Below are 13869 nucleotides of genomic sequence, written 5' to 3' on the forward strand. Positions count from 1 at the left end.
TCTCTTTTATCCATACGATTTGCATAAATTAACTTCTTTACAGATGCTTTCTGCCTATTTTTAGATAGATAACAAAAGAATCAATGGTAAGATATTTTAACAAAAAATTCGAAAAACCGAGACGTTTTATCGTCGATGACAAGTTTTAATTCGCCGTATATCCTCCGGATCGACTTAATTGATTCGTAACGAATCATGACGAAGGATTAACGAATGCCGACAATTTCATCCATTGATTTTTTTTTTTTCTTTTTCTTTTTCTAACATTCCTTGATCTATTAGCAGGATATATATTTCGTTTCGTCGGTTGGCCAAGGTCGTCGATTTTCCTACAAAAGTCGATTCACGAAACGTACGAAAGTTAGTCTTTAACGAGTTAAAAGATTAGAACTTACAGAATTCGACGAAATTTTATCGAAAAAATGATATTCGTACGGAACGTTCTATTATTAATCATCGTTCGGTATTGCGTTTGTTTTTATTATGAGCCAGGTGATATAAGTGATTCATTATTATTCGGTTCTAATTTAGAAAAAGATAAATTGGAGCGCGTTAATTTTTACAAAGAACGATATGGTAATCAGGATAGATCTCTATACGATAAAGGCTTGTCGACGAATCACGAACGAAATGAGAACGCGGCTCGTTACGATGAACAGGATAAAGAACGAGGAGGATTCAACAAGGATCAACATTCTTCAGGTCATACTGAAATTTCAAACGAGTCCGACAATTCTTATCATAGACACGGTACTAGCTATTATAAAAAGGGTTATCATAATATTGGCTTCAGTAATAATTATCATAAAGATGAGTCCGGTAATAAAACGAGTTTTTACGAGGATAGCGACGACGAGAAAGGGCATAGGGCTTTTGACAAAAATGCTGCTACCTATGAGAACAATTTGGAGGATATTTTCAGGGATGGAACACATGATGCTTCTTTTAGGGAAAGAAACAAAGCAGAACATGGGAATTATGATAATGGTCAGAGGTATGCTGTTGTTTCTTTTTTTTTTTTTTCTTTTTTTTGTTTTATTTTTTTCTTTTCTCTTTTTTTTCTTTTTTTTCCTTTCTTTTCCTTTTTCTTTTAAATTACTTGAAATTTTCATATGAGACCGATCATTAAGAGGGATTTACTTTTTCTCTTAGATACGTTGATTCCCGTGCACGTTATGATCAGTTTCAAAATAATCAGCGATACGACGATGAACGAAAATATCTGCACGATGACGTAGGAAGATATTACGATAGAAACCGTGATCATTTTCGAGATTACGATTATCAATATTATCCATACGGATACAATGATGGATATGCGTCTTCGCATTTTCATCAGAATTATCATGTTGATACACAGCCTAGACGCTATTCCGTGGATCCATATCTTCTCGAATATTTAAGAGATCATCGGTAATTCTTATTTTTTTGATTTTTATGCACGTTCAATATTATTTCAACTTGTTGAAATTTTTTTTTCATTTTCATTCTTTCACTGCAGTTATATTCCAAATTATCATAATCGAAGGATCTATTATCCGAATGAAGAGTATTACGACAATGCCTATCGTAATCGTTATTACAATATTAATTTCAATAATAATAGATTTGGGAACAGATACTTGCCTTACGATGGTGGTCGTCATTACAATTAGAATATAGAATTCTAATTTTACGATTGCAAGTAGATTTAATGGTAAATAAATAAATTAATTAAAATTGCAAATATAATAAAGAGAATAAGTTTATGAAAACCATGTGTCCGTTTTTTAAGTCATTAAAATAATTTTGCAAGAAATAATCCTTTACTGTACTACTATATAAATCAATAAGTCCAATAAAGCTAGTAAAACGGGATACGAAAAAGCTTCTAAAAAAAAAAAAAAAAAAAAGAAAAAAAGAGAAAGAAAAAATGAAAAAGTAAATGATTTATTTTTTAATTATTCGAATTGAAATAAATCAATGATTTCCTTCAACTATATTCAATAAACAACTTACGTATATGATCCATTTGCATATCTAATGCATTGTCGTAAATGATAATCTGATACATCGTTATATATACATTGAGGGCATTTGAACAGATTCGAAAAATCCAATTAAATTCCGGATCTACTTTAATTGGACTTGCAGTTTCATCCATGAAGTACTAATTTATTTAAAGGACAAATTCTAAAAATGGGTAAAAACGATGATAAAAAAAAAAAAAAGAATGCAAAAAATTGAGAATTTATGGTTAGTTTTATTATACATTAAATTTTTTTTATACATACATTGAACTTTAATACGTATAAGATTAGCTTTGATACGTAATATGGGATGTCAATAATATAAAATTGATGTTACATAATTCCATTAATTTAAAATATCTAAATTTTTTTTTTCGATCAAAAGTATTTATGCATATAACGAATAGAGGAAGACGCAAATGGTCAACTGGTCAGATTATTTACTTTTACAATAAATGTATCATTGATTGTATAATAAATATATGAAAAAATTAAAAAAAAAAAGACAAATATTAAAAAAATAATATTAAAGTAAAATCAAAGAAATTGAAATTAATAAAATAATACATTATTTATATTATTATACGTTTCATGACAAACGTATTGAATAAATCACGTGATCATGACGTAATGTAAAACGTAATATAAACAACCAATCAGATAACAGTTAACATAATATTCATTTCATTTGCGCGGTATCCAGCAGCCATTACACTCCTGATCTTCAAATACATCGTAATTTCTCAAATTTTTTCTTCTCGATCATTCAATTGTTACATTTCACATACGAATTCGAGTACAGTAGCATGTAAGTAATCATATTTATTTAAATAAAATATTCTTTTGTATAATTAAAATAATTACATCAAAATTAAGTATCATATTGCGAAATAAATACATAATATTAGTATTATTAGAAATAATTCTAAAGTGTTTACTATATTCAATACTACATTATTTATATTTATCTTTAACTATTATATATACATTGTAAAATCAATGAACTTTATAGTAAGTAGTGATTATAATATAATTTATAAACCCTATAATATAAGTTTTAATTTGTAGGTTGTGTGGGAGATTGCCGAATGTCCTTGACATAACCAATACAATCGTTTCGATATAAAAATATTATCATTTCACTTTAAAACTTACGATTAGACGAATTAACATTTCCCATCTACAGAATAATATTCAATCATTTAAATCATTATTTTCTATTTGAGAGAAAGAGAGTTTATTAACGCACAATACATTAAATAGTTAATTACTATCTAATAGTCTTATAATATTTTATAAATATACATTTTGAAAAATTATAAATTTAATAATACGTTGTTATAACACAGCTTTAATACTATCTTACTTTAGTTAATTGAGTATAGATATGTGTATATATATATATAACGTTGTATTATATATGTATGTATATCGAGAGTTATTTAACGAGGTCGAGCGTGTGTAAACAAAAATCTAACTCGAATTTAGCCTTCAGTAGAAATCGACGCTCGCTAATCATCTCATTCAAGTTTAGTACATACTCGAAAGTGTATGTAAACAATTGTCTTTAAACATTCACGTTGAATTTGTTTTAAAAATGGCTATCATTTATAATTAAATAAAATATAACATTTCATTTAAATGAAACAAAGCTAATCTTTGTAGCTCGTCATTTGCAACGATATATTTATTATTATTTTTACCATATATGGATTCGCATAAAATTATGCAAGATTTATAGAAAACATTTGTTCGAAATTTGTATTATAAATATTTCAAATTATAAATCTTATATATTTTTATTAATTTATAATAATAATAATAGAATGTCTTAAATCGTGGGTCTCCATATGCAGCAACCTCCAAGTGGTGAGACCTGGACAATCGATATTAGTTGCGATACAATTATACAAATGTAACGCAAGTACTATCGAGCTAATGGCTGCTCTTTAGTTAATTTATTTATTATAACGATAATTAGAATGTAGAATTTTTGGAGTCTTTAATCCTCTTGTCTTAAATTCTTCAAATTTTAAACACTAACTTGTATATAAGTGTGATCATATATTACGTACATTTTATATGCTTTACTGATTAGAAAATATAATAATATCGAATAGAAAGCATTCTAATGTGATATAATTTTATTTTTAGTTATCTCAAGTGCTCGGACAAAATATGATATCTGGATAATCGATATTATTTATGTGTTTCAAGTTGCGATAAAAAGTTGTGAATTAAAAAGTGTATTAAAAAATTTCATTTTTATGTTTCAGAAAGATCGACATTTGTGCCAATTATAAAAAAGTTTTTATATGCGCAATGTGTAATTTGAAGAAAAAAAAAAGCCATACGTGACATTTTTAGTTCTATTTCGATACAATATTAGCGCCACTATCTACTTCTGAATTCGTTGATAATGTCTAATACGAGGAAATTTTGCAATAACGGCGCGCGCGTCGCGTCAGTCGGTTTTCGTGACGTAATGCGCGATGTACTCGAGCCAACATAGCGAGTTAGAAGCCTGGGGGGCCTGCGATGACCTTGCAGTGTTTGTAAACAGACACACGTTGGTACACGTTGTCGTCGGAGGAGACATTAAAAAAATAAACGACAAAGGTGATCGGTAGATCGTCGGGACGAATATCCTCGTCGAGAAAAGTGCAATATCACGTTTGGGGAAAGAGATCGAAAGTGAATAGAAGAAAGAGAGTCGAGCGAGGAAGAGAGAGAGATATTCGTCCAAGGAACATGGAAGTGGAGCCGATGTGTATAGTAGAAAACGAAACGGTGAGTCGACAATAGATAAAGAACAATAATATATGACAGTATGTCATGGTGATGCAATCTGGTATAGGAAAAAGTAAGAGGAGAAAAATGAATGTCCTTTGATAAGCGTCACGGAATATTACACCATGTTGTGCAAGGAGGGCGCGCGGGAAAGCGATAAAATGTTTTCGGCGGGTTCGTGTCCTTGATCAGGATGAGGGGCGTTGTTTCGATTGTTCGTTTACGTCAGGATATCTAGGACCAGACGTATGAAAGAGATTGTTGGGTGAGGGGGTAAGTGGAATGAGAGGTGCCTGTTTATTCGCGCGATATTTTCGTGGCGTTGGTATCGTTCTCTCTTTCTCTGTATGTCAGACGATGCTCACGTGTGTTACCTAGTCCAACATTCTTTTCGAAAGATAGCGCCATCCTCGCATTATCTTCATACTTTTACCAACAGCTGGCGTTAATATACAAAACGTATTTATCTTTATCGATGTATACGCCGTATTTTCATATCCTGCGAACGTGTTGTCACATTTTTCGGTGAATGGTACGTTAAGTTTTCGTCAATAGGTGTCCCATTTGTTGGAGATTCTACGTGCAACGTATCATAGGAGTCGAATAATACGTTAAACTTCCAAGTTATTAGGTATGATTCGATAGTACGAAATTTTTACGACGAATTTATTTTAACGATAACGATATATATATATATATATATATATAATTTTTTTTTTTTTCACTTTATCATATTCGTAGAACTCGTTTTAACTCCGATATGTTCGGTATTTATCATTCATTATTTTTCTTCTTCTTTTTACGAGAATATCGGGCCAGCGTTATCGTTTGAAAAGAATCCCATTTAGTATCTAGTCATAGAGATATTCACTCGTGCGATCAAATTCGATGTTATCTCTCATAACAATAAATGCAAGGATGTGGAAACTAATTTTGCGTTGAGTTTAAACATTGACGGTTAGAAAAGATTTACGTAGTCGCTTATGGCATTAATATGGTGATATGTTTTGTGTCTGTGTGTGTTGTATGAGAGTGTGTGCATAAGTGAGTGAGCGAGCGAGTGTCGTGTGCTTTGATACGTCATTACGAAGTTTATTCTACTTCGTTGCACGAAGATAAGCGTTATTAATAGCGTTCGAAGTGTGTCGTGTTTCATCCTTTTTTTTTTCCTTTTTCTCTTTTCTTTTTTCTAATACTTTTTTCTTTCTCTCTCTCTCTCTCTCTCTCTCTCTCTCTCTCTCTCTCTCTCTCGTTTTTCGTTGAATAAAAACATCCATATTCATCGTTGCACCTTCGAGAGTTCGTTGTCAAAAATGTCGATGCGTCATACGGTGGATCATACGGTGAGAATATCTCTGAGAGAAAATAAAATTCGAAATTGACGCGTTTAGTTGTATCATGTTAGGTTATGTTACGAAGAGAAAGCGATTCGCTCGATGGTTGAACGCGCGAATGTCGTGAGTTTCGATGATAAATCCTGTAGGTGGTAGTACGATCGGATAGTTCGTATCGCCGGTCACGGGTGCCGGTACCGGCCTTAGACGTCCCTGAAAGGCAAGCTGCCTCTTAACCCGTGAACTGCGCAGTTGTCGGAGCTCGCGCGACGCGTACCACCGGTAAGTTTTCTCTATTAATATATTTTTTTTTTTACTCGCATTATCATCGGCGAACTTTACGCAGCTCATCTCCCACGTAATATCAGCACATGGCTGTCAAACTTTCGACTTTTCGTCTGTTTAACATGATTTTTATTCGTTTCGAATGATCATCTCTATTTGTGATATACATATATATATATATATATATATATGTGTGTGTGTGTGTGTGTGTAACCACGCGCGTGGTATATGTATTATTTGTGTATATACGTATATGTGTATATATATATATATATATATATGTGTGCGTATATACATGACATTTATATCCCTTAATTGTTTCGATATAATTTCTTTTTACGATATATTATATTTCTTTTTTCAATAATTTCCTAATAATTATTTTTACGCTTCTTTATAATACTTTTTCTTCTCTTTTCTTTCGTTTCTTTACTTTTTCTCTTTTCTTTTCTTTTCTTTTCTTTTACTTATACCCTTTGAAAAAAGCTATATCAATTAATGGAACCACGTTAGAACTTTTCTTCCGTTCCGTTTTTACAATTTCAGAACGCACTCGTTTCCGGTATGATGTGTCAATGCTCTTCTACACGTATACTTCGCTTCGTGCCCCGCGTAAACGTTTACAGTGCGCAATTCTGTTATATCGTCGTATTGAATAGTCGGTGTTGTGATAATATCGAAAAAAAAAAAAAAAAAGAAAAAAAAAGAAGAAAAAGGGTGGTTTCGTCCATCTTCACAACAACTCGTCCATTCGGAATCGAGTTTCTTCGATCAAATGCGTGTTTTAGAATGCGGGCATCTTTATTTGTTTTCTTTTTTTATTATATTTCTCTTTACCTCTCTCTCTCTCTCTCTCTCTCTCTCTCTTCCTTTTTTTCTTTCTCTCTCCCTATCTATCTCTCCCTATCTCACTGTCTGTTTGTCTCTCTCTCTCTCTTTCTCTCTCTTTCTCTGTCTCCCTCTCTTTTTCTCTTACATACACATATACACAGACGCATACAAAGGATGCGTATGCATCTTGTTCGAAACGCATCCGTGCGTTTCACCTCGACACACCGTTTTATGGGTTTCTCGATGCACGCAGAAAAGAGGAAACTGCTATGGGAATCGGCGTTAATGTTCCGTTTCTATACACTGTAAATCGATTTATTCGAAGGATAAAAAAAAGCAAAAGAAAAAGAAAAAAAAGAGAATCGTTACACACATACATACATACACACACATACGTACATGCATATATATATATATATATATATATATATATATACACGATGAAAATACAGCTTGGTGGAGGAGATGAAAGGAATTTATCCAGTTGGATAGGGTTGGGTTAGGTACGATCTCTCCCGTATAACATTTACTTCCATGGTGACCATCGAAGGAGAACGCAGTATGTAACGGAACAAACGGAGGATTTCTTGTACTGCGTTCGTTTTTATTCATCGTGTTAGTGTTTTCTTTTCCTTTTCTTTTTCTTTCTTTTTTTTTTCTTTTTCTTTTCTTTTTTTTTCTTTTTTTTTTCATCGATGCGCACGATGATATTTATCCAAATATATGTCCTTATCGAGTTCATGTTTTTTAAACCGCCCTCCCTCCTTTTTTTTTCTCTTTTCTTTTTCCTTTTTTTATCTAGGAAAATGTTCTCACTTCTTTATCAGCAATTGCTTTCTCACGTTTTTCTTTTTCTTTTCTTTTTTTTTTATTTCTTTTTTTCTCTCTCTCTCTCTCTCTCTCTCTCTCTCTTATAACACAATTCATTATGACGGTCGTAGGATTTATTGTAAGATTATAAATTTGCCATATCAATGTCCGATATATGTCAGAATTATGTACACACACACACACATATATATATATATATAGATAGATACGTAGGTATGTACTACGTTAACTACGTCTAATCATAACCTTAAACGTAATTCTCCTTTGTACGCGATTACATGTTGAGAGTCCTTGGTACTCTCTCGGTGTATCGTTCCTGCAATGATTAATTAACTCCCTCGAAGGTTGTTACGTCGGTACACGATGCTTTAACGGGAAACATTTTTCTATAGCACGACCGATCGAAATATCTTTCATTTTTCTTTTTTTTTTTTCTCTCTCTCTCTCTCTCTCTCTATTTTTCTTTCACTTTTTCTTTTTATTACCTTTTCTTCTTCTTCTTTTTTTTTTTTTTTTTTTTTTTTTTTTTTCCTTAACTTTTCTCTCTCTCTCTCTCTCTCTCTCTCTCTCTTGTCTTTCCTCCCTCTCTTTATCTTCTTTTTCTTCTTCTTTCTGTTCCCGTTTACTTTAGTCTTTCTTACGCGACGATAACGAACGGCTTGCCTCAAGGTTGACTCTAGTCTCGATGTTCTTAAATAAATTATCGTTCGAACGAAGGAATTTCTAGAACTTGACTCGCGAATGCAAAGAACAATCGATACTTTACGGTTTTCCTCGATTCCAAAGAATAATGCTCGAGTTGCTGTGTAATGACTTTCGAGGGTTTATTTTATTTCTTTTGTCTCCTATCCACGTTGATTCACATTTTTCATCGGATAATGTTCCATTGAACTCGTGTATTCCGCTGGCTTCTGTAATTCTTCGTTAATCTTTCTTTTATTTTCGTTAAAAACAATCGATCATAATCTTCATTCACAATCGTTGAAAGCTTATTAAAAGGCACGTTCGAAGAGTAATTACAGATTTTAATCTGATTTATTTTATCGTCGAATGTTTTTTTGATCGTCAAAAAGAAAAAAAAAAAAAAAAAAAAAAAAAAAAAAAAAGAAAAAAAAGAAAAGAAAAAGAAAAAAAAAGAAAAGAAAAGGAAACGATTATTTCTTTTTATCTGATGGCAAAACTTTATTCGAAATTATTAAAACTTCTATACCAAAAAAAGTAGCTTATCTTTCTTCGTATTTACGATTATTAAAACGCGATGATTAATTGAAATCACATTCTTTATTAATTAAATTTCAGATTCATTGGTGTAGAAGAAAAGGATAATCGGAAGGTGAAATTAGAATATAACAAAGAATTCTTTGAACGGTATTTACAATTTTATTAAAAAAAAGAACTATTTCTATTTTATTAACGAAACGAATTCTATTTGATTGTTATTACAAATGATCATAAAAGAATAATCGTTAAATAGAAGAAAGATAAAACGTCTTATGTATTATAGTTGCACGTCTATGCGATTCCTTTTCGTAAAGTTCTTTTTCAAGTTCGGACGGTCGTATTTTAAGCGTTATCGTCGTCGTTATCGTTACCATTTTCTCTAGTATAGCCCTCAGGTGCTGGTTTACCCATGAGTGGCCCCTTCTTTAACAGGAACGAAACGTAAGTTGACAAGCACCCTTGCTACCTACGTTGTCACCGACAACTCGTCGTCATCTCCTTCGAGATCTGGGTCATCACGAGGGTTTTCGAAAAAAAGTCTCTGTCATCTCGCTTAATAAGAGAAACATTTTTCAGAGATAGATACATAGATACATAGATAGATAGATAGATAGATAGATAGATAGATAGATAGATAGATAGATAGATAGATAGAGAGAGAGAGAGAGAGAGAGAGAGAGAGAGAGAGAGAGAGAGAGAGAGAGAGAGAGAGAGAGAGAGAAACAGTGAATGAAAGGGAGAGGGTTGAGTGGGAGGGGGGGGGGATAAACAAGATAGCAAACAAGATCGCAGAGTTTTATCGATTTTTATCATTGTTGATTTTCGAAATTTCTTTTCGACGTTAGTTTTTCAAATTTCTCTCACGTTCTGCGAAAAGGAAGAATTACTGCGAGAAAAAGAAAATGTGAAGATAGTAGATTTACACTTCATCAATTTCATCATTGTTAAATTTCGTCCGTATTACTTTCTCCACTGTTAAGATTTTTCATAAAAAAAAAAAAAAAAAAAAAAAAAAAAAAGTCATTATCGTTAAAGTCATTGTGTAAGTGAACAAGGAATGTATTCTTTTTTTTTTTTTTTTCCTCTAATATAAATAATCAAAAAAAGACAAAAAGATCGAAGATATATGTTTTGTCGCATAGTTTATATCGTCAATTTTGAAAATGTCGTTTAATGATAAGAATTGTTTGGAAAACTTTTCGTCATCTTGCATAAAGAGAGAAAGAAAAAAGTATTACAGAGATAAGGAGGGAAACATATCATTGTGGATTTACATACTATCGATTCGTTTATATCATCAGCATTTGAAACGTTAAGAGTAAAACAAGAAAAACGATTAGGGTCTTCCAATAAAAATTTTTCCATTCTAGCGTGGTAAACCGGTCGGTATATAAATAATCCTCATATTCTCTCTCTCTCTCTCTCTTTTTTTTCTCTCTCTCTCTCTCTCTCTCTATCTCTTTATATCCGTGACTCGTCGCGTCTCGCGTTTCGTTTCCGCGAACGAGTCGGCGGCCAAGCCACGCGATTTTCGTGCCGCGTACGATGATTTTGCTCGCTCGAGCCATTGTGTTCGCGAAGCCACCCTTTTTCATTGTTACGCGCCGCTGCCGAGAGAGTGACGAGACGGTGCTCGGAAAATTACGGTGCTACCCTTTTCCTCTCTTTCTCTCTCTCTCTCTCTCTCTTTTCTTTTTTTTTCTCATCTCTTTTTCTCTTCTACAATTCTTCTGTTTCTTTCTCTTCGTTTCCTACGTCTTCGTTCCGCTTGCTCGCTCGTTCGCCTCATTCACCTTCCTCTTTCTTTCCGTTCGTATTCGCCAGGAACGAACAATAATGTGAAAAACCCGTAAGGAAGTTTTCCCTCGCTTATGCCTCCCCACGGTTTTCCGCGCAAGCACAAGAAAAGTCGCACGAACGTGCTTCTACCGAGGACCCTTGGATTTTTCCTTTCCGTAAAACTCTTTGAATCCCGTTAAGATTCATCGACGACGAGATAGCTGCTTTTTATCTTTAATTCTTTTCTTATTTCTTTTTTCTTCTTTTCTTTTTATTTTTTACTTTTATTTATTTATTTGTGTGTGTGTGTGTGTGTGTGTTTTTTTTTTTTATAAATTTTTAAATAGAACTTCACGTTGTTTTTTTTATTTATTTATTTTTTTTATTTTTTTTTAAATGTCTTATATTTTTGGTCTTATTTAAATAAAGTGGTAACATTGTCGTTCCATTCGTCCTTTTGTTGACTTAGACACGACAATTGTTCGTTTGAAAGAATATTATTTTTATAAAGAGAAAAAGCAAAAAAAGAAATCTAGTTGCGCGAGTTTTTGAAAGAAATTTTTTTCCTCCCGTAGCTCCTTATTATAACGTTGATGCGGATATCTTTCTTAGAGAAGAAAAACAAAAAAAAAAAAAAAAAAAAGAAAAGAAAGAAAAAAAAATCAAAGTAAAAACTAATGGATTTCTTAAAGGACTTAGCGAAGGCGTTCGAGTTAGGAAGATATTTCAGTGGAAAGAGGATTTCATATAAAGAAGTTTGAATTCGATCGCTGGTTAAAAATAGCCAACGTATTCGGGTTCGATATTCGTACTCTACAAATTTCTTAAAAAGTTTCTTAAGATGTAATTTCGTTAATATATTGTATAGAAATTAATTGCAAAAACAAGTTTCTTTCTATGAAATTCCAAAATGTCCTACGAGCGATAGAGAAAGAAAGAGAAAGAGAGAGAGAGAAAGAGAGAGAGAGAGAGGAAGAGAGAGAAAAGAAGGGATGAGGCACGTATAAGGGTGGCAGCACGTAAGCTTCTCTGAGGAACATTTCATAGCTACGTAATTAAAAGGTTTCAGCTTGAAAGATGATCGCCTAAAAGTCGTTTAGCGAAGCAAGGGATGGAAAGAGAAGAATTAGAATACCTTGCGTTTGTAGAGACGACGTCGTTTCATTTTCAGTATGGGGGAGGGTGGATTGGGGGAGGGGGGAGATTCGTTTTTATTTTTGCTCTTTTACTAAGCGTATTTCTCTTTTATTTTTTTTTTTTTTTTTTTTTTTAATTTTAATTTATGGTAATCGTATTCACGGAGAAAAGGTTTTATGATAAATACGTCGTGTTGCCAAACATGATTAAAAAGAAAAAAAAAAAAAAAAAGAAAAAAAAATAGAAATAAAAATAAATAAATAAATAAATAGAGGAAGAAAAAAATCAACCTGCTTCCCCCGGATGCAGCTCCTTTATCGGGATTTATTTGGTAATGCTTGATGTATGCATAAAATAACGTACCGTTGAAATATTCGGTGGTTTCAAAAGCGCGCTTTTGATAAAAGTATACTTAAATAAAAGCTGCTTTTCTGTAGGAAAATCGGGCGAGTGATATATTTTTCGAAATTCCAGCTGTTTTCATTCGTTATTTCGTCGTTGTCTCGTCTCTCTGCGTAACTTTAATAAACTTTAAGAGCATTATCATCCGTTTTAATTGACTACGGCGTACCTTCGTTGTCGGTACTACTATTTTCATGCTTTTATTAATGCGTTGGTTATCGAAGTTCTTTTTATCAGTTCTTTTTTTTTTTTCTTGTTTTTTTTTTCTTTTTCTCGTAAATAGGATTACACATTACAGGAGATTAAGATGAATCATCGGCTGTCATGTCGCGACGATGAGTATACTTAGTATCATTCAAAAAAAAAAAAAAAAAAAAAAACATTACAATGGCCTTAAAATTTCGAAAAAAATGACATTGGGGAAAAAATTGTTTCGCACGATAATGATTATCCCTTTGAACGAAAGAATTTGTCCCTTTGACATTTTCTCGTATTATTAAAAATAACGAAGATATAAGAAGCCTGAGACACCTTGTATGTAAATCATATTAGTATAGCTTTTGTACATAAATATTCAATATTCAATAAACGTGCATGCATATGCATATGCACATACATAAAAAAAAAAAATAACAGACATATGTTTGTCTGCAATTACGTAAGAAGCCTATGGCAACAATGAAAGTAAACTTAGTTTATCATTTTTTGTTTTTTGTTTTGTTTTGTTTTGTTATATCGATTAGAATTATAGAATATCTGGAAAGGGAAAGTATATGATATTAGATCACTTTTTAAATTATTAATTTATTTATATACATATATATATATATATATATATATAAACAATCTCTTATTTTATATTTATTTATATTATAGTTTCGATTTATTTTATATTTATATTGTAAAAAAAGAGAAAAACAAAGTAATCGAGGAATGATTCGCATTAAGAAATAAGACATCACGTAACGGAGGAGTTAGCCGGTGTGTCGTGTTAACGTTCTCAAAGTTACTCGAGACGGTCGCGTGCTTCGTCACGATTCTGTTAAGGCATCACGTATTCTGTCGCATCGTAAAATACAAGCGTGTGAGAGCAATGTAATATGTGTGCAAACGGTAAGTGTGTGTATCTATATTACATGAACATATACGGAGTATCCAATTTGATTTGACCACGTAGTATATCTTCGTTATTTTTGGTGATAAAGAAAAAGATATTCGATTGTAAAAAAAAAAAAAAAGAAAAAAAAAAA

General features: G+C 32.1%; 2 protein-coding genes across 2 annotated transcripts in view; both read left to right on the forward strand.

Annotated features, from left to right (window-relative positions):
- Positions 1-136: 136 nt before the first annotated feature.
- On the forward strand, positions 137-3835 carry LOC124950131 (homeobox protein 2-like). Its single transcript, XM_047496427.1, has 3 exons — positions 137-994; positions 1153-1413; positions 1502-3835. Exons 1-3 carry the CDS (start codon positions 423-425, stop codon positions 1653-1655), a joined length of 987 nt encoding a protein of 328 aa, XP_047352383.1. The 5' UTR covers positions 137-422; the 3' UTR covers positions 1656-3835.
- A 497-nt stretch (positions 3836-4332) lies between these two features.
- Positions 4333-13869, forward strand: part of LOC124950136 (REPTOR-binding partner) — a 19119-nt gene continuing 9582 nt past the window's right edge. Inside the window, exon 1 of the mRNA XM_047496438.1 lies at positions 4333-4799. Within this exon, the coding sequence (XP_047352394.1) occupies positions 4761-4799 (39 nt within the window). The 5' untranslated portion in view covers positions 4333-4760. The remainder of the gene's footprint in view (positions 4800-13869) is intronic.

This window comes from Vespa velutina, chromosome 6 (genome assembly GCF_912470025.1).
Source record: "Vespa velutina chromosome 6, iVesVel2.1, whole genome shotgun sequence".
NCBI lineage: Eukaryota > Metazoa > Arthropoda > Insecta > Hymenoptera > Vespidae > Vespa > Vespa velutina.